The 21,818-nt window shown below is 41.1% G+C and overlaps 1 protein-coding gene and 1 long non-coding RNA gene across 4 annotated transcripts; one reads left to right on the top strand and one right to left on the bottom strand.

Moving 5' to 3' along the window:
* Positions 1–3,690: 3,690 nt before the first annotated feature.
* Positions 3,691–21,751, bottom strand: LOC134809260 (uncharacterized). 3 transcript variants are annotated; one of them, XR_010154565.1, is made up of 8 exons: positions 21,556–21,751; positions 17,272–17,366; positions 15,552–15,626; positions 12,090–12,129; positions 9,376–10,857; positions 8,778–8,878; positions 8,515–8,667; positions 3,691–3,916 (listed from the first exon to the last, which is right to left on the bottom strand). It is a non-coding gene; the product is annotated as an uncharacterized LOC134809260 (long non-coding RNA). The 3 variants fall into 3 exon arrangements; XR_010154566.1 differs by lacking the exons at positions 3,691–3,916; positions 8,515–8,667; positions 8,778–8,878 and adding an exon at positions 14,966–15,038 and having other exon boundaries at positions 10,572–10,857; XR_010154567.1 differs by lacking the exons at positions 3,691–3,916; positions 8,515–8,667; positions 8,778–8,878 and having other exon boundaries at positions 10,572–10,857; positions 11,933–12,129.
* LOC112206638 (keratin-associated protein 19-8) lies at positions 13,259–13,651 on the top strand. The gene has a single exon (XM_024352355.3). It carries the CDS (start codon positions 13,367–13,369, stop codon positions 13,556–13,558), a length of 192 nt encoding a protein of 63 aa, XP_024208123.1. The 5' UTR covers positions 13,259–13,366; the 3' UTR covers positions 13,559–13,651.
* Positions 21,752–21,818: the final 67 nt, after the last annotated feature.

Raw genomic sequence — 21,818 nt, 5'->3', positions numbered from 1 at the left:
CGGAAGAAAGAGATCTCATAACCTTAATGATTGGTCCTGAGATTCCTCTCACTGTTGCGCCGTTCCAGCTGCACCACTGTCCTTATAAATTCCAGCTCATTGTTTAACACGTGTCTCATCTCTAGGCTTCTTGGCCATACGCAGAGAAGTAGTTGAGCTTTGGTGTCATAACCCTGGGTTCAAAACCTACTCTACTTCTTAGTCACAGCTGTGTGGTCTTGGTCAAGTTATTTAGCTTATCAGAACTTTAGCTTCCTCATCTAAACAGATTTACTAAAACATGTTTAATAAAACTTTTCATGGGCTGGGCGCAGTGGCTCACTCCTGTAATCCCAGCACTGTGGTAGGCTGAAGCGGGTGGATTGCTTGAGGTCCGAAGTTTGAAACCAGCCTAGGCAACATGGTGAAACTCTGTCTCTACTAAAAATACAAAAATTATCCAGTGTGTTGGTGGGCACCCGTAATCTCAGCTACTCAGGAGGCTGAGGCAGGAGAATCGCTTGAACCTGGGAGGCAGAGGTTGCAGTGAGCCAAGGTCTCACACTGCACTCGAGCCTGGGTAACAGAGCGAGACCCTGTCTTAAAAAAAATAAATAAAACTTGTTCACCTGTATAAGTTTGAATTAGGTTGGTTGTACAATGCTTAGTATTGAGATGAGTCTGATAATAAAGGATCAAGAAATGTAGATTAATTCCCTCTTTTCTCTCCAGTGCTCAAAGAGCAGATGCTACATTCATATAAAATCCAGATCCCAGGACACATTATCACAGTCTCTGCAGAAGAAGCCAGGCCAAGCCCTGGCTGTGAATCCGTTGGGATCACCAGTGCCAGAGGAGAAGGTCACGTGAGCTTCTTCCCTAATATGGTAACCGTGCTCTCTGAAATCACAGTAACTCATTTTGCAGCCTCATAAATTCAAGGAACACTGCTAGATTTGCCTCTTCCTTTGTCCAAAGCCAAAGTTCATGTTGTATTTAATCAGGACTAAAGTGGTATCAGGAATAAGCAACCTGCAAGATATATGTGTAACGACTAATAGATATATTTCAGTATAATTCTACTGTCTGGAGAGGAAAATAGCAACAGGACCATGATAGTCACCACAAAAGGAAAAGTAATTAATGGCATTGACTAGCAAATGATTCCAACGTAATCATTGTTCATGATGCACAGGGCAGAAACATTAACTTAAAGGATATTTCTCTATTTCTTCTGGGTAGATGTCAGACATAAAATACAATTAAAACAACGTAAGCATGATAGCCACATGGTTAGCTCTAAATTACTTTTGAATGCATGGAGAGACAAGATTGAAGAGAAAGCTTGAAAATAGTTTGCATTAAGCAAGTAATTATTTAGTACCTACTATATACCTTGAGTAAGTTCTGGGTTAGAGAATATAAAGATGCTGATGGAAAAACCCTACTGAAGTTGCCAGTGGGTGGCCTTGAGCTTGGTTGCTGCTGCCGTCAGAAGATGTTTGGGAAACAGGAAAGACCCATGGACACCTGGGAGACAGTGGTGAAAATTCTTTTTTTTTTTTTTTTTTTTTTGAGATGGAGTCTTGTTCTGTTGCCCAGGCTGGAGTGCAGTGGCGGGATCTCCACTCACTGCAACCTCTGCCACCCGGGTTCAAGCGATTCTCCTGCCTCAGCCTCCCGAGTAGCTGGGATTACAGGTGCATGCCACCATGCTGGCTAATTTTTGTATTTTTAGCAGAGACGGGGTTTCACCATGTTGGTTAGGCTGGTCTCGAATTCCTGACCTCAAGTGATCTGCCTGCCTCAGCCTCCCAAAGTGCTGGGATTACAGGTGTGAGCCACCATGCCCAGCCTGGTGAAAGGTTTTGAATTGGGTTTCAGACTAGAGGGTGATCTTTGTTTCTTAAAGGAACTAAGAAGGAAGCTCAAATACCCCTTATACCTGTGGCACAGTTTTAACAAACACAGTTTTATTTTTATTTATTATTTTTTTGAGACGGAGTCTCATTCCGTCACCCATGCTGGACAATCTTGGCTCACTGCAACCTCTGCCTCCTGGGTTCAAGCGATCCTTCTGCCTCAGCCTCCCAAGTAGCTGGGACTACAGGCATATGCCACCATGCCCCGCTAATTAAAAAAATATATTTTTAGTAGAGATGGGGTTTCACCATATTGATCAGGCTGCTCTTGAACTCCTGACATCATGATCTGCCTGCTTCGGCATCCCAAAGTGCTGGGATTACAGGCGTGAGCTACCGTGCCTGGCCGACAAACACACTTTTAAGTAGCTTTGAATTTAAAGGGCGTATACAGAGTGATGCCTTTAGCATTTTAGCCTTATTAGAGCCAGATAAATGTATTAGTAGTTGATAAAGTACAGTGAAGGAAGAATATAATAATGGTGATGATAATGATGACAATGTGAACATAAAAAATTTCATTTCTTGAGGTCTTATCACATGCCAGACATTTGGCTACACACATTTCTGAGAACAGTTCATTCAATTCCTACAACACATTTTTAGTCTTGGACCCTCAGTCTCTTCAGCTGTAACTTCTCTTAACTTCGCGGGATGGCTAATTTCATGTGTCAGCTTGCCTGGGCTAAGGGATGCCCAGATAGCTGGGAAAATATTATTTCTGTGTTGACTGTGAGGGGTTTCAAGAAGAAGTTAACATTTGAATCCATCTGCTGAGTTACAGAATCGCCCTCACCAGTGTGGGCAGACATCACCCAATACTTTGAGTCTCTAAATAGAATGAAGAGGCAGAGGAAGGGCTAATTTGCTCTCTCTATTTGAGTTGGAACATCCACCTTCTTCTATCTCAAGAACCAAGGACATCAGAGCTCCTGGTTCTTGTAGCTTTGGACTTAGCCTGGTATACCATTGGCTCCTCTGGTTCTCAGGCCTATGGACTTGGATTGAACTACACCACTGGCTTTCTTGCGTCTCCAAATTGCAGTGGCATATGATGGGGCTTTTTGGCTTCCAGAGTTGTATGAGATAATTTCCATATATGTCTCATATATATATGAGACAGAGAGAGGTTTATAAATATATGTATACACACACACATTCTATTTTCCTGTTTCTCTGGAAAACCCTGACTAATATATTTCATTAGACCTCTGTTTTCCCATCTGAAAAGTGAAGACAGTAATTTTTACCTCTAGAATTGTTGCAAAGATTACATGAGACAATGGACCCAAGGCCCATAGCACAGCATCTGTTACTGAGTAAGCATTCACTAGAAATTGTATTTATGTTTGTGACTATTATAGGGAAATGTCTTTAGGCGTGTGTCCAAGGGCTGAATTCAGCTGTGTCTCCCACTCCTCCCTGAGGGTTGTGCCATGGTCAGGTGGCTTCCAATCTGTACTCAATTGTTACTGTACAGACTGTTTCTTTTTTAGTGGCAGCCCCTTAGGTCCCAAGGTGAATAGGCCGCTACTTAGAAGAATCTCATGTTTTGTGACCTCCCCCGACATTTATTAACCCTATGAGAGTGGGTAATGCCCTGCTCTGGGCCTGAGGGAAGCCCATAAATGCTTTTAGAAGTCCCAGTATTACGATACCTTTCCAGCCTTCTCCTGCTTTCACTGTTCTCAACCCCTTGGCAACCCACATCCCAAAAGCAAGAGGAGGGACATTTTCAGATGCATTTCTGTATTAGTGTTTTCTAGATAAACAGAACCAACAGGATGTATATATGTAGAAAGAGATTTATTATAAGAAATACATTCGTGCAATTATAGAGGCTGGGCAGTCTTAATATCTGCAGGGTGAGTTGGTAGGCTGGAGACCCAGGAGAGCTGATGGTGTGGTTCCAGTCTGAATCTGAAGGCCTGAGAACCAGGAGAGCCTGTGTTGTGGTACCAATCCAAAGGCTGGCAGGCCGAAGACTCAGGAAGAGCCTATGCATCAGTGTGAGTCTGAAGGCAGGAAAAAACCCATGTCAGTCAAAAGGCAGTCAGGCAGGAGAGATTCCCTCCTACTTGGGGGAGAGTTGGCTTTTTCCTTCTATTTAGACCTTCAGCTGATTTGATGAGGCCCACTGACACTAGGCAGGGCAATTGCTTTACTTAGTCCATTGGTTTGAATGTTAATCTCATCCAAAACACTTTCGCAGAAACACCAGGAAAAATACTTAACTGAGTATCAGCCACCCCATGGCCCAGTCAGTTTGCTAGATAAATGTAACCATCATACATAATTTTGGTTCTCATCAGTCTTGAAGCCCCCTTCCTCATCCTCCAGTAAACTGGCATTTTGTTCAAAGCTTCTAAGTTATTTAAAGTTTTACACACCAATGAGGGTGAGTTTTTAATCTAAGGGGTAGGAAAGGAAGAATAGGGTGAGGAGGGAATAGCAGAAGTAATTAAAAGTAATTGTCATAATTGCTTCTTGTTAAACCCAGCTAATTGGTAAAAAGTAACAAGGAGGAGGCCATTATGCAAATATATGGCCACTCTGTTCAGCTCCAATTGAAGATATCAGAGCAGAGAATGGGAACGTTTCTACTAGCTAGTTACATGATGATCTGTTCATTGTCCTTATCAGTAACCCTTCGCCTCTTGCAGCATCAGACTTCTGCAATCTTGCTAGTTTTTCCCAACCTGTCCAAATCCAATTCAGTATATTCAGAGTCATTCCTTACCCTTAAGTTATACTATTTTCCTCTCTGTCTTCCAACTACTACCACCCTTTAATGCCCAGCTCAAATTCTGTCTTCCCCTTGATGCGTTCTGTGACTGTTTCAGTCCTTAGTCTTCCATTTTCTCTGTATTATTTTCTTCTTGCCTTTTCTGTACACTGACAGCTGCCTATATGACCTGCGTTACTAGTGGCTGCTTTTCCCTGTTATTTCCCCATCAGGAGGGTAAAAAACCTTACAACAAAGCTCTGTTTCTTGTGTACCTTCTTTAGCACCAAGAACAGTCCCAGGAATAGAGTTGCTAATAGATACTTATGGATAATGAGTGACTCTAACATGTAAGCCAAATCCTATCATTCCTCTGGGCAAAACTCTGTAATGACTCCTCATCTTACAAGAAAAGCTGAAGTTGTATAACAGACAAAACAGGATAGTTTCATCGGGTCCCTTGTCCCTTCTCTTCTTGTCTTCCATAATTCTCCACCTTGTTCACTGGAGCATCACCTAAATTGTCTTCCATGAAAACCTCTCAAGTGTAGGGGTTTCCAAGTACTGTAAGGGCAAATACAAATAAAAATGAGAGGCTGGGCCTGTAATCCCAGCACTTTGGGGGGCCAAGGCGGGTGGATCACCTGAGGTCAGGAGTTCGGGACCAGCCTGGCCAACATGGTGAAACCGTGTCTACTAAAAACAGAAAAAATTAGCTGGGTGTGGTGGCAGATGCCTGTAATCCCAGCTACTCAGGAGGCTGAGGCAATTGAATCACCCGAACTCGGGAGGTGGAGATTGCAGTGAGCTGAGATCGTGCTGTTGCACTCAGCCTGGGCGACAAGAGCAAGACTCCATCTCAAAAAAAACAAAACAAAACAAAACACGTGTCATTGTTTCTGTTGAAAATAAGGGAAGAGACCTCCTTTTTCTTAGAGCATTTGCTTTAGAAAACTTGTCATTGTAAATTCTCTGTCACTTTGGCAGGTGTCTTGATCCCAAACTACCTTCTATCATCAGGATATAAGAAGTTCATTTTTCCTTTGAATAAAGCCAACTGGGAAACACAGATGGCCACTGCAGTTACTCAGTGAATCTAGGATGAGCCATGTGTGACAAATCATGCTGCCAAGTCCTCTTATGGAGGCGTAGGTGTTGTTTATTTTGAGAACATGTATGTAACACTCTGTATCTGCTTGGCTGTATAAAAAGGTGAGACTTCTTTCTGTCTTCACAATTTCTTAGTGGGTCGCCTGTGATGTGCACCACATTCTGGTTCAATGTTTATTCAATAATGAAATTGTTTTCTTCCTCTTCTTCCTTTGTGGGAAGTTTTCTGGGTTGGAGATATGTTGTTGTTAATTGTATTTCTCTAACAGTGCCTGCCTGGATGTTTCTAGTTGTCCTTCATGCTACAGACTTCTATCTTGAGAAGGGGAAGGTGAGGACTTGTGTCTACAATTTCTTCCTCCCACTCTTTCTTTCATACTCCAGTGCATTATGCAGAGTGGGTGCTACAGTCTGAATGCTTGTGTCTCCTCCAAATTCCTATGTTGGAATTCTAATCCCTGAGATGATTGTGTTAGGTGGTGGGGCTTTGGGAAGGTGATGAGGTAGTGAGGACATAGCCTGCATGAATGGCATTAGTGTCCTTATAAAAGGGAACCCAGAGAGCTAGCTTGCCTCTTCCACCATGAGAGAACACAGTGAGAAGGTGCCATCTGTGAATGAGGGAGCAGACCTTCACCAGAGACCAAATCTACTGCCACCTTGATCTTAGACTTCCCAGACTCCAGAACTGTGAGAAATAGATTTCTATTGATATAAGCCATCCATTTTATGGTTTTAAAAAATAGCAGCCTGAAACAGTAGGTTTTCTATTTTCTTTTTCTTCTTGGAAAGGGTTTCACTATATTATATCCTTCTTCTTCCTGGCGGCATTAATCTCTACACATTGTTTTTTTTTTTTTTTAATAGCAGAAACTCTATGATCTGTGTCTACCAGACACACACATATGTATATTTAGTATGGGAACTGTTTAGTTTGGCTTCTCCCAGAAGTAGATCCTTAGACAAAGATTTATTTGGGAGCAGTTTATTTGGGAGGGGGAGGGAACAGAGATAGGGGAGTGGGAAAGTGAGAAATAGAGGGGAAGGTGGACAGCAAAGGGTGGGCCATTAAGACAGTTCCTGCAGTGGGTAACTGGCGCTTAATCTCCCATGGAAACTGGAGGAATAGTGGAAAACATACATCAGAACTAGCCTATGGAGGGGCCAGGTAGCTGGGTCTTTATTAACTCCCAAGAGTCAATGATTAAGGGCTGCTGGTGGGAGGGAGGGAGACATTCATTCCCTGGCACTTCCAAATGTTCTCACTTATGAGCAAAGCTGCTTCAGTGGTTCAGCCAAAAGCCAGCAGGCACAGCAATGTGGATTCCATCCGTGGGAGGTGTATTAGTCCATTCTTCGACTGCTGTAAAGAACTACCAGGTCACGCCTGTAATCCCAGCACTTTGGGAGGCTGAGATGGGCAGATCATGAGGTCAGGAGTTTGAGACCAGCCTGGCCAATATGGTGAAACACCACCTCTACTAAAAAAAATATACAAAAATTAGCCAGGCATGATGGTGCATGCCTGTAGTCCCAGCTACTCGGGAGGCTGAGGCAGGAGAATCACTTGAACCTGGGAGGAGGAGGTTGCAGTGAGCCAAGATCACAACACTGCACTCCAGTCTGGGTAACAGAGTGAGACAATATCTCAAAAGAAAAAAAAAACTATTAGAGACTAGGTAATTTTAGAAGGAAAGAGGTTTAATTGACTCACAGTTCTGCAGGCTATACAGGAAGCATGACTGGGAGGCCTCAGGAAGCTTACAGTCATGGCAGAAGGGTGAAGGGGAAGCAAGCACTTTCTTCACATGGTGGCAGGACAGAGACTGAAGGGGGAGGTGCTACACACTTTTATACAACCAGATCTCGTGAGAACTCACTATCACAAGAACAACAAGGGGGAAGTCCACCCCTATGATTCAGTCACCTCCCACCAGGCACTTCGTCCAACACATGGGGATTACAATTCAACATGAGATTTGGGTGGGGACACAGAGCCAAACTGTATCAGGAGGACTGCTGGCATTGAGGGTCTGAGCATACAGGCGGGGCCCGGGCAGCATCTGCAGCAGGAGCCTGGGATAGCATGTGTTCAACACCAGGATGTGCTGCCAGATCCCCTCCAAGAACTGACTTGTTCCCCAGGCACTGGGAGTATGGTGAGTACACAACCTGCAGCTGTCAGCCCCTTCCAGGATTGGCTCAGCGGCTGAGCTGCTCACCCAAGCTCACACTTCTTCCCACATCTGATGACTAATAAGTATAGGAGTATAAAGGCCTGGTCATCTGGCACAGCACTGAAGGGCCAGTCTAGCTGTGGAGGACTTGAGAGGTCAGCCCAAGCTCCCTTCCTTAGGGCGGATCCTAGGGCTCTCCTTATTAAACATCCCACACTCACAACTCCTTTCCCAAGTCAGTTTCCCAGAGAACCCCAGTGCTTTCATGTGGTCGCAGGGATTGCCAAGAATGAAAGCACATTGGCTTGATATTCTAGGACTAGTATCCCAGCTAAACAACAATAAAGGATCTACAAATCCTGGTTTCCACAGAGTAAGAGTAGGTCTTTATAAAGGCAATGATTATTTTTAATCATGATTATCTCCATTTTTTCTCAGAAAAAAAATTATCTTCCAATCTGGGTTCTCTTCTTTGTACCCTGTCTGATTCTTTCATTGGATCTCTTTTCCTCACTTCTGATAGCTTATTTTTCTGTCTTTAAAGGCAGTTTTTCTCTCAATCACTCAACCTTTATCAATTGATGTCTAAGGATATATTTACTTTTCTGTACTGTCTGCCAAAAGCTGGCTGCCTCCTTAAAGAAACGTTGGCCTGAGACTGCAGCTCTGGGCCTCGCTGGCCTGAATGCTCTGACTCTGTGGTCTTCTTTTTCCAGCTGCATTTGTTTTTCTGATGTGATGGAGGTTCTGTTTGCTGTGGCAGTAGGGGAGGTGTTTGGATTCCCTTGAGTAGGAAGAAGCACTTTCTCCTTGGTGTCCAGGCTGAAGACACACTCCCCTTGGTAGAACATCAGGGCTCCTTACCTGTGAAGCCATGAATCAGCCTTCTGGCAGAAGCAGCTCAAGAGTATTACCTTGGGGTCACATAGCATCCAGGATTTGGGCTATGCTTTTACATCCTAAAACTTAGTATGGCCCATAAATGGAGAAAAAAAATAAAAGTGTGTATCAATGTTTTTATATAAACACAAAATTTCTGCTTATATACATTTAAAAATAGTCTCCTTACATCATTGACCATGTAGACATGTATATATGTGTATATGTATATATATGTGTATATGTGTATATATGTGTGTGTATGTATATATGTATGTATGTGTGCATATACATGTGTGTATATATGTGTGTGCATATATAGTTAGCTCTGCAAGTATATGTAAGTATATATGTGTGTGTGTATACACACACACACATACACACATATATCTCGTTAGCTCTGTAAGTCAGCTCAGTTCGGAGGAATGATTTTACCACGAATATCAGATCAGTACTTTCTCAGGTATAATTTGTGCGTATTACCAAAACTGCACTAGTGCTACTAAATATATTTTATAATTTATAATTGTTATGCTGAATAAGTGGAACTCAAAAGGACTTACAGTTTTAGAAGACGACTTACATTTTTCCTCCCGCAACTTCCATTAAGAATTATTTTGAAGGCTATTTTTTTCTCTTTTTTCAATCACATTTCAGGTGCCATACTATTTCCTTTCTCTTTTAGATTAATAAAAACAAAACAAGCTCTCTGATTATTTTAGTCTCAAGAATGGTTTCAGTTCAAGATTGAAAATGTCCAGCTCAGTGATAATCAAACTTCAAAAACTTTCGGAGGCAAAGCTTTCAGACCCCTGCCAGCCTGTACCAGCCGTGGCTAAGCCCCAGTCATTAAATATGTTGGAGAGGCCAAGTTAGGAAGGAGAAATGACTTTTTTTTTCTAGAAGTGAAGGAAGTAGAAGTGATTTCTTTGGAAAAGGTTTTTTTAAGAACCTGGGCACCGTCTAGCTGACTGCCACAGAAAGTGTTTCTTATGCTTTCTACTGTACTGAAATATATTACTTTTAACAACTCTTGTGCAGGAAAGAGTTGGGCTTCACCTTTCCTCTGTAAACCTGTAAACTGGCAGTGGTAAGAGAGGCAGGGCGGACCTCTCTCTTAAGCATTGGTCTCAGCTCTAGGCTGCTCTGACTCTTCCGGGGTTAAAACGGGGAGTAGGGGAGAGACGCATGCCTCTGACAATCTGGCAAGAGGGTTCCCTGAATTGTGGATCTTTCGGAGCTGACTCCTGCGCTCATGGGCCTCTTATCAGTGCTCTGGTATAACAGTCCCTCTAGTGGACTGCTCACATCCTCCCTCACTTTCTGTATCTCATGGGACCATCCAAATTGCTTTGGCTGAGGTTGCTTCACTGTCTTGACCAGGATCCCTTTGAAATCAACTCGGTGGTATTCCCACCCCAGATTCCTATCTGGTAGCCGGGAACCATGTATCTTTGAACAGTCACAGATGAGGGCACAGTTACTCTGAAACTCAGCCTTGGCTCATTGCCATGGACCGTTCAGCCCTGTCTCTCACCTGTAGTCACTTTCCCAGCCCTGAGTCAGCAGTCGGCTGTGTCTTCCAAATTCAAGGGATACAGTACACTTCCGTGGAAGCTGGCTAGAAAAGGTTCTTGAAAAACATTTCCAAAGAAATCTCTTCCCCTTCCTAACGCTTGTTCTCTCCAGCCTATTTCATGACTGGAGATAGGAGCTTAGTGTAACCGGCTAATGGGTTCTTGCCTGCTGACTAGACAGAGCCGATTTACCAAGATGGGGGAATTGCAATAAAGAATTTAATTCTCACAGATCCAGCTGTATGGGAGACTGGAGTTTTGTTATTACTCAAATCAGTCTCCCTGAAAATTTGAGGATCAGGGTTTTTAAGGATAATTTGGTGGGTAGGGGATCGGGAAGTGGGGAGTACTGAGTGGCTGGGTCAGGATGAAATCAGCGGGTTGAAGTGGGTTTTCTTGCTATCTTCTGTTTCTGGGTGGGATTGCAGAACTGGTTGAGCCAGATTACTTGTCTGGGTGGCATCCCTTGGTGCATCAGAAGGCAAAGTCTGCAAAATATTTCAAGTGCTGATCTTAGGTTTTACGACAGTGATGTTATTCCCAGGAGCAACTTAGGGAGGTTGAGAATCTTGCAGCTGGAACCTCTGGTGGCATGACTCTGAAGCCATACTTTCTAATCTTTTTTTTTTTTTTTTTTTTTGAGATGGAGTCTTGCTCTGTCACCCAGGCTGGAGTGCAGTGGTACAATCTTGGCTCACTGCAACCTCCGCCTCCTGGGTTCAAGCAATTCTCCTGTCTCAGCCTCCCAAGGTGCCCACCACCATGCCCAGCTAATTTTTGTATTTTTAGTAGAGATGGGGTTTCACCATATAGGTCAGGCTGGTCTCAAACTCCTGACCTCAGGTGAGCCACCACACCTGGCTTCTAATCTTATAGTTCATTTGTTAGTCCTACAAAGGCAGACTGGTCCTCATGCAAGAAGGGGGTTCATCTCAGGAAAGGGCTGTTATCATCTTTGTTTTGAAGTTAAACTATAAACTAAATTCCTCCCAAAGTTAGTTTGGCCTACACCCAGGAATGAACAAGGACAGCTTAGAGGTTAGAAGCAAGAAGGAGTCGGTTAGATCAGATCTCTTTCACTGTTATAATTTTCTCAGTTAAAATTATTGCAAAGATGGTTTCAATTAGTTGCAGACTGCGGATCTAGGTTTCTGTAGCTCCCTTTGCAAGTCCTTCTTAGGTAGATTACCACCTTTCTTGGGGACGTGAGAGCTGTTGTCACTGATGATACAGGTTCTCAGCTAAAACTGAGTCCCATTTTACATCTTGTTTTGCTTTAGTATTTATCTCTTAGTGAATACATATACTTTTAACTCTAGGACAAGAAAGAGTTGGGCTTCAACTTTCCACTTCAAAACTTTTGAACCTATTTTTATTCTCCCCTCTCAGTTTTACATCTCTTGAACAATCAATGCAACAGGCATCTCCATTGTAATCTCATTGAGAATAAATGGATGTGACTTTCAGTTTCCACTTGCTAATTTTAGTCCTTTGAGTTCTGGCTCAAAGGAAAGGAACAGACCAATCAGCATATAGATCAAAAATCAAAATGAGAAAGCTCACCAGCCAAGAAAGCAAAGGAGCGTTTTCATTCTTCTGTTGTGATAATACAATATTTCTTGCTTTTGCCTTTGTTGTACAACATCTATAAAAATGTGATGATGAAAAAAAACAGGTGAAAGTGAATGATTTAGGTTCTAGTCTGGGTTTTGTCACTCACCGGGTGATCTGACCAATCTTCTCCAATTCTGTTTCATCATCTGTAAAGTAAGAGGGTTACACCAGTTCTGATATTATATTATTCTATCTGAAGTGATTATTAATAGTATATAGAATAGTCGTACTGCTTATGTGCTTGAAATTGGTTTTGATACCAATGGCTAAGTAGCAGTGATTCTGACCCTTATCATGAGCACTTCAGTGGGCTTCATTCTTCAAAAAGAAAATGTCATATTTAAGTATTTTTAATTTTACATATTTCTGTAAATTATAGTTTAATTAAGGTTTCCTTAGAGAGCAGAAGATGGAATCCCAGAATTTGGAAAACAGCTTTTTAAAACCTCTTTGCTGATTGTGTTAGGAATTTAGTAAGGCAGAGGGGGCTGCCTGCCTACCTGTGGCTGTGGAGTCAGATGGGTAGATCCAGTACTCAGATGTTAATCTCTTTAGAAGATTATTTTTTAAAAAGAAGATTACAAAGATGAAGAATATGGTATTACTTTGCAAAAATCATACCCACAGCTCTTGCCCCTAGTGTTATTTCCTATATAAACATTGAATAATGAAAAAGTCTTGCAGTAAGAGCTAAGAGCCATCAAAAGTTTCATAAACAACGTTGAGTTAAAAGGGTAGTAATGTGTAAGGAAACAAAATTTTTCCATTTGGGTTTTTTTCTCTCTCTTAAAAAAATAAATGTGATCCTGTTGTGCTATCAGCTACATTTTGTTGGATTTATACAGTAAGTGTACCTCTTCTATTACTTCACTAACTTAAATAACAAAGATGAAGGGGAAAAACTCATGGGATTGGGAAGGGCAGTTCTTATTTACAGCCATATCTCTAGCTCTGAGCATAGTGCCTGGGATGCATTAGTTGGGCATTAAATATTTGTGCAAGGAATACATTAAGAATCGGATACTGGGAAGGGGCTGTAATGAAAGAACAATTTTAGGTGACAAAATGGGAGCTGATTGCTGCTCTTATGTCTGATTATAGAGCTTTAACTATGATGGTCAAAGCAAGAGGGCTTTGAAGACAGCATAATCATCCTGTGGAATCCAAACTGCACAGAAATCGAATGAAAACATCTTTAATTAGTGTCAGGAATTGTCCTACAGTTTTAAGATGAATGAGTTTTTTTTCATGCAATTGAATCTACGCCATGAGAAGTCTACCCCACTAATCACTGAGGATGTATAAAAGTCCCAGGTAAGCTGGTGATAGTTGTACTCAGGAAACTTGCCCTTGACCTCCAAACACATCTACAGTTACTGAACCATGAGCTACTACAGAAGCTATTATGGAGGCCTGGGCTATGGCTATGGAGGCTTTGGTGGCTGGGGCTATGGCTATGGCTGCGGCTATGGCAGCTTCCGCAGGTTGGGCTATGGCTGTGGCTACGGAGGCTATGGATTCAGCTGCTGCCGACCATTATACTACGGAGGATATGGATTCTCTACCTTCTACTGAAGAGTGAACTCATTCTTTGGATCACTAGAATCTGTCTATTATCCTGACTTAATTCTCCTTTCAGGTCTTTTTACCCCCTCTGTGAATTGCGCAGCCACTTTCTTGATAAACCAGACAAAGCAGCAAAGGGTGCCTTGTGAACTCTTCAAAGTCAAGACTCAATTCTGGCAACAAACACAACAGAATCAGTGGCAGCAGCAAGGGGAGCCCTTCCTGTAGAATGACCTAGAATCCCACCTTTCAAGCTGTGAATCCCTCTCTTCCCTTATTAATATATCAACATGGCACCAACTCTTCTTCTATTTCAATAAACTAATTTTAATAGTAGAGCAAATTTGGTTTAATTTTTTTTTTTCTGTTTTACTGTGGTAAGAACACTTAACATGAGATCTACCCTCCTAACAACTGTTTGAGTCAACCATACATTATTGTCGACTACAGGTACCATACTGTATAGCTGATCTCTAAGGTCCGTTCACCTTGCCTGACTTAAACTTCATGCCTCTTTGTCAGTAACTGCCTATTTCTCCCTTCACCCAGCCCTTGGTAACTGCCATTCTACTCTTGGATTCTACAAATTTCACTCTTTTGGATGCCTCATGTAAAGTGGAATCGGGCAGTATTTGTCTTTCTGTGGCTGGTATATCTCACTTGGTTTCATTTCTATTGATTCATTTCACAGAACCAGACCCAAGCTTCCAGGATCTGTGTGTGTGTTAATTCACCATTGTATATTGCGTGGTCATGACAATACCTGGCATGTATAAGGCAGTCAAGAATATTTGTGGATTAAGAAACTTGCTCATCAGTGTTATAATATAATATAAAATCATTTTTAATCTGTCCAGTGGTTTGGGGATAATTTGGGGATAATGGTGTTCTTTTATAGCTCTCCACCCTCTTCTCACCCCATTTCCTCTTATACACACACATACTCACACACTCTGGTCAAATACCTCCCACCCTAGGTGGAGTTTATTTTTGCCCCAGCAGCTGACAAAAAACCTCAACAGTAGCACTCCATATGTACACCCTTACAGGGTCAGGCAGAATGCCTTGCATTTTGTCAAGAAGCATAAATGAAAAATTATTTGCTTTCAAGGCAAGCTACAGATATTTGCCACATAACTGGAAAATGTGCACGTCTGGACTTCACCATAAACAACCTAATGTCTATCAACAGTATAATGGAAAAATAAATTGCAGTATAGTCTTACAATGGAATATTACACAGCAATGACAATGGCCAAACTAGAGCTATAGGCAACAACCTGGCTGAACCTCACGATCATAATGTGGAGTGAAAGAACCCAGGCATAGTAGAATAAATACAGTATGAGCCCATTTATTTAAGTTTTTAGAGAAGAAAAACGACATTACAGGGTTAGAAGTCAGGATAGTCGTTACCTTTGGGAAGACAGTATTCATGGGAGGACTTGAGGGGGACTTCTGAGGTGCTGGCAATTTTCCATGTTTTGATCTGGAAGTGGTTACATGGAGGTTCTTTCTAAGTTATTAAACTTATGTTGTGTGTATTTTTCAGCATGTTTGTTATATTTCAATTTAAAATGGTCTAAAAATTGATAATATTCCATGATTTTAAAAGTGCCTTCTAGGAGCAGATAATTCAGATAGTTCAAATTTTTTTGAGGACCTACTTTGTATTACATGCTGGCTACGTCATATGGAAATTTCAAATGAATAATACATCGCTTTTGGTGTCAAGAAACTCAAAATATAGCAGCCCATAATAGAGACATAGGTGGGGAAGGGAGGTCTTTGAGAAGGGAGTGGTGAGTTTCTATTCCAAAATTTAGGAGAAGATTAGGAAAGTTTCTCCTAATGTGTCTAAGCCTCAACTTTAGGATACATACATGTTATTAGTATTGTTAGTCACAAATCTAATCGTATCTGAAAGAATAAGAGCTAAAGAAAGTTAAACAGTAACCACAAAGAAAATCAAGTGAAAAACATGAATTAAGAAACTTCTTACCTATGGGTTTCTCTCTTTAGCTTACATAGGAAGTGCATTTTGCTCAATGGACACGGAGTATATTTGCTGAGTGTGCTGCGGGTAATATGAGTAGGAGATGTGTATGATTAACAGAGAAAACAAATCTAGCTCAATACTGACAAAACTTCAAAGGGAATTTTGATGCCTAAAATTGTTCTGGATGATTTTGAAAATTATATAATAGGCTAAATTATTCTTTGGAATATTGTGAGAAAAATTTGTTATGCTGATAGGAAAGATGCAAATATATTAACAAAAATGGTGTTTGCCATCCTTAATTAATTTATCTACTCTATTAAAATGGTTTGGATAAGTAAAGATATACAGTTACTAATATCCTTTGTGTTTCTCAAAGATATTTTAGTTAGGCAACAGTATTCATGATTTTATATAAAGCCTTCAGCATTTCAATAGTGTTGCCTGATGTGTTTGGGATAGCTGATCGGAGATTTAACAAAATTGATGTTGATATCAAACATTCCTCATACTAATGAATATGTCTGAAAAATGTATATGGAAAAACAATGACTTGAGAACTAGGAGTTACTCATGAGGGTGATAAACATAGTGATCAGCACAAATCTTGGCCAGGCAGTTGCTTTTATAACCCCATTGGCAGCTAGTATCTTCTATTTGACAAAAATAATATACCACATATGAACCTCTCAGTAAATTCAACTTTCCCCAAATGCCTGCTGAGATTTATCTTGCACAGAATGGATTAAACTTTCAAGGCTTAGAAGAAAAATGTACATTCATCCCCAATTCACCAGCTAAATAGAATGCCAAGCTCACGTCTTAAAGGAAGCCTTTAAGAACGATTCGGATGACCCAGAGAGAGATGACATTCTCTACCCCCTATGATGCCAGGACTGGAGGCTTTAAAAACACCTGTTTGTGCTGGAACCTAATTGGCACTAATCCTATGTGGCAAAATAAGCTGGGATCTGATAAGGTTCAGAACATTGGTTAGGAATAATTTTTCAGTGTTGCTTAAAATTAGTATTTTTTTATTTTTATTTTATTTTTTGAGACAGGTCTTACTCTGTCACCCAGGCTGGAGTGCAGCAGCATGATCTCGGCTCACTGCAACCTCTGCCTCCTGGGCTCAAGTGATTCTCATGCCTCAGCCTCCCGAGTAGCTGGGGAGCATGCACCTCCATGCCCGGCTAATTTTTGTATTTTTGGTAGAGACAGGGTTTCACCATGTTGCCTAAACTGGTCTTGAACCCCTGAGCTCAAGCAATTCACCTGCCTCAGCCTCCCAAAGTGCTGGGATTACAGGTGTGAGCCACTGCATCCAGCCAAAATTCATATTTTTTAAATTAAACTTTGGTGACTACTATCTGGGAGGTGCTTGGAAGTAGTAAAACAAAACAAAATCTCTGTGCATTTTGTAAAATGCCCCTGATTTATTGGCTATTTTCTTATCTATTATTAGTTGACAGTAAATGATAAATATCTATAAATAAAGAAGTAAGCTTTTGCTAGTTCCTCTATAATGTCTAATTTGTGTTGTAGGTAATTTGAAACAGTTGAATCCCAATTGACTTCAGATCAGGAAATATTTGTGTTTATGATTTGGAATAATGTTTTGGTATTAGTCAGGATAATACAGACTATGCTTCAGTAACAAGTACACCCTCAAATCTCAGGCTTAATCCAGTAAAGTTATTTATGACTCTTGTCTAAGTCTTACTCAGTGAGTCACTTCTCCTTGGAGCTCTCCTATAGTGACTCAGGGATCTGGGCTGCTATGTCTTACAGCTCTGCTATCTCATTGTTCCAGCCACACTAAAGGGAGAGAAGAGAACATAGAAAAAACATAGCTGCCTTTGACTGCTTTGGATGAGATGAAACATATTAGTTCTGCTCCTTTTCCCATTAGCAAGTATTCAACCTTTTGTCTCTGTGTGCCCCGAAAAGGGAGAATTGGTGGTCTTTCCACAGTTACTTTTCTGGATTGTTTTGCATATCTTAGGGACCCCTTGCTCCATTTCTCTTTTAAATTTATTGTAGCTCAAACATGCATATGATGGAGATGTGGAAAGATCAGGGGTAAATTTTCCACACTTGATAGAAAGTTTTTCTAGGCTGATACCTTTTTTGTCACTCTAAAACGGTACAAGCTGCCTTATTGGAACTCCAAGTCTTAAGTATCTAGATTCATATATCTATGTACTTTCATATCATTATATGTTATAGGTATTAAATCTACAAAATATTTGAATTTTAAATCTTATAAACATAACAAAGATGTCTATATTTTCAAAATCTTAGGTTTTAAAAATAAATCTAGAGAGAGAGCACTGAATCCCTCATTAAATGGATGAATTTCTTCAGGAGTAACCTTGCCAAATGGTTTAGGGTACATGAGGGTAGGAACTAAAGCTTATCTGATAATTATTAATTTATTTTTTCAGTCTTCCTGTGGCATCTTCCTGTGTCTCATCAATTATGATAAAAGCATTCAAAGATGTATAATAGCTCAAAGTCTCTCTTTTCCTTACTCCCATTTCTGTCTGTGTAACTCAGTTTGTGCCATCTTCTTTCTCCACCTGGCCTTAACCATCTGCACCAAGAAAAAAAAATCCCATTTACATAATAGCATTTTGGCAGATTAGGACTTTCACTGAAGTTTCAGGGTGGGAGGGGCACAGAGTGTGATGGAAAAATGATCAGGTAAGGCCATTTCCTCCACCATCTTGCCTTGGAGCCTATTCCTACCAGCCTAGCTTTGCCCAAGCTCACACTCTCCATGTGTGACCCATTCATTATGTGAATCTTTAAGAAAGTGATTCTGTTTCTGGATCTCCTTGAGAAAAATCCCTTTCTGCTCTTTTCTTTAGGACCCCAGAAATTTTAGAAAACAGATTTTTTTCCATTTTGTCATATTTTATATCTTGTGTACTTCCTAATAAGCTTTCAGGTGATTTACAGTAAAACAAGTATCACATTAAAACCATCAAGCATTAGAGACAAAGGACAAGAGGCAGGGCAACTATGCTAGATAACCTAGGCTAAGGGAAAACTGTAATTGAGTTAAGAAAAACCTAGCTCTGAGGTTCCTAGCTGCCAAAGTCATTAAGGAAACTAATTAATCTTCATTTTAGTTGATTGAAATGCTTGTTTTTTTTTTTAGTTTGCCATGACTCTTCTTAATTTCGGCTGTGTTACCCAATGTTTGGCCCAGCTTTATTTCACTTATCTCTTTAATGTACATTGCTTCTCCGTTTTTGTTCATTGACCCAAGTCAGTTTGGGTAAATTCATTAACACAATCTCATTGGCCCAAGTCAATGAAAGAAACATTGACAAAACAGGGCCAAATATAGCTTTATAGTATGTTTTGGGGATGACTTTCAATGTTATTCATTCATTCATCCTTTCAAATATTTGCAAACACTGGCATATCTTGGGCACTGTGCAAAGTATATGGGAAGTGGCAGTTGGTACCCTGCTCCTAAGTAGATTGTAATCTACAGAAAGCGAAGCTTGAGAAGTTCAGCAATTTAACCTAACTTTAAACAGAAACCCACTCAAATTACAGAGCTGGAATTTGAAAGCAAATCAGTCTTCACCAAAACCTATGTTACTGACTTTTATCCGCTACTTTCTTTGTGACAGGCAGAATTTCTACAGTGGCCTCCACAAAAATGCCCTGCCCTGATTCATGGGAACTGGGACTAGGATGAGATAACACTCTCATGATTGTGTTATGTTACATGGCACATGACCTTGCAATGATCTGGTTAGGTCTGATCTAATTACACGAGTTCTTTTTTTTTTTTTTTGAGAAGGAGTCTTGCTCTGTTGCCCAGGCTAGAGTGCAGTGGTGCAATCTCGGCTCACTGCAAGCTCCACCTCCCAGGTTCACACCATTCTCCTGCCTCAGCCTCCCGAGTAGCTGGGACTACAGGCCCCTGCCACCACGCCCAGCTAATTTTTTTGTATTTTTAGTAGAGACGGGGTTTCACCGTGGTCTCGATCTCCTGACCTCGTGATCCGCCCGCCTTGGCCTCCCAAAGTGCTGGGATTACAGGCATGAGCCGCCGCGCCCGGCTCATCACATGAGTTCTTAAAAGCAGAGTGTTTTCTCTACTGATAGCAGAAGTCAGAGATTCAAAGCATGGAGGAGATTCAACACACTGTTGCTAACTTTGATGATGGAGTGGACCCCATATGAAGGGATGCAGGCGCTGCTTAGAAGCAGAGAGATGCTCCCACCTAACAGCCAGCAAGTAAATGGGAACCACAGACCTACATCCACAAAGAGCTGAATTCTGTCAACAAACTGAACGAGTTTAGAATTAGATCCTTCTCCAGAACCTCCAGATAAAGGCCCAGACTGGCTGATGCCTTGACTTTGGTTTTGTGAAATTCTAAGCAGAGAACCCAGCCAGGCTTACTGAATTTCTGACCTACAGAACTGTGAGATAATAAAATGTGGTGTTTTAAGCTGCTAAATTTTGGGTATTGTGTTTTGCACCAATAGAAATCTAATACATCCTCTCAGATTAAAAAGAAACCACTAATCCCCTCTCATTGGGCAATTCATGAATCAGAATAGCTGGATCTCTTATCTTATACCCATTTCCCCCATATATTCTTAGGGTTATCATGAGAAAATTCCATGGAATCCAATCTCAGCTGTACTTTCAATTTGCCATTTGAATGACTCTTCACGCTCAGCCAGGTGTTCTGGTAACTGTTTCTCTTTGGGGAGCCAGGAATGGCCATTGACCAGTTGGGAAACCAAAGCTCAGAGGAAGCTTATGTAAGGTCATACAGAAAATTGGTGGCAGATCGGCCGGGCGTGGTGGCTCAACGCCTGTAATCCCAGCACTTTGGGAGTTCGAGGTGGGCGGATCACCAGGTCAGGAAGATGGAGACCATCCTGGATAACATGGTGAAACCCCGTCTCTACTAAATGTACAAAAAAAAATTAGCGAGGTGTGGTGGTGGGCACCTGTAGTCCCAGCTACTCGTGAGGCTGAGGCAGGAGAATGGTGTGAACCCGGGAGGCGGAGTTTGCAGTGAGTCTAGATCGTACCACTGCACTCCAGTCTGGGCAACAGAGCAAGACTCTGTCTAAAAAAAAAAAAAAAAAAAAAAAAAAAAAAAAAAAAAAAAATTGGTGGTAGATAGATCTGGCTTGTTTAAATGTGTTTTATTTTAAAATTTCTTCTTTCCATTAGGAAGCAGAGGTCTACTCTTTTGAGCAAGATAATTCTGAAGGTGAATTTAACATCTGATGCAGTTTTAACACTTACGTAGGGAAATACTTTTCTACTCTCATTTTCAGGCATACTTTATTACCACAGCCTCTTGGGTTTTGCCAGCAAAACATCTTTTTGTGACCTCAATTATATGCTGTCGATTTGTTTAAGCCACGCTATTTCCACCTCAGTAGTGATCCAACTTGTTGGCATTGGATAGACCCTCACATTCATTGTTATGTGAATAGACACTTAAAACCATTTTGATGTAGTAAAAGAAAGTAACTAAATTTAGGTTACTAAAGAAACCTCCTGCTGAAATCTTTGACCCTGAGCTCCAAAGAGCATAGTATAAATGCTGGGTAAACTATTTTTGTCCTCTGCTCTATAAATGAGTTCCTTTCTTTCTTCCATTGAGTACTGTTCAGCACAGCTGCTATTTTTAGAGCCAAAAAAAACAAAAAAAGATGGGAACTGAAAATAAAGAAATAAAACCTTGTCTGAAACACCTAAGCCTGTGAATCATGGCCTGCCTCCTGCATAGACTGTGTGTAGCTGCTAAGTAATTTATGAATGAAGGAGTGTAGACCAGGGATGGCATCAACAAAAAGAACTAAGACTGATGGATTCTATTTCTATTTCCAAACTGATGATGAAACAACTTCAGATAAGTCACTTTAACTTCTTTTGGGACCTCTACCTGTAAAATAGGAAGAAACTCCTTTTTTTCTTGACAATGATATAAAGACCTGCTTAGCTTCTCACCTTTGCAGACTTCTCGTTTAAGGCTTGATTTTCTGAAGCTCCTCCTTTAATATTCAACCCTGTAAAACAGCAATGGGATCCATGCTTTTCCTTGGGACAAAGGAACTCAGGACAATAATTCAAATGATTCAGCCTTAGTGCTGGTTCACTTGGAGTGTTAGCCCTGGTTGGGTTCTGGCTTTGTTCTGTGTGATCTAGCCCTTTTCTATGACCTCATTCTAGTAACTGGATCCCCAGATTGTTTTATTACATCTGAGCCTTTC

Source organism: Pan troglodytes, chromosome 22 (assembly GCF_028858775.2).
Source record: "Pan troglodytes isolate AG18354 chromosome 22, NHGRI_mPanTro3-v2.0_pri, whole genome shotgun sequence".
Taxonomy (NCBI): Eukaryota; Metazoa; Chordata; class Mammalia; order Primates; family Hominidae; genus Pan; species Pan troglodytes.
Note: the sequence above shows the minus strand (reverse complement) of the source record. Positions and strands in the feature narration are given on the sequence as shown.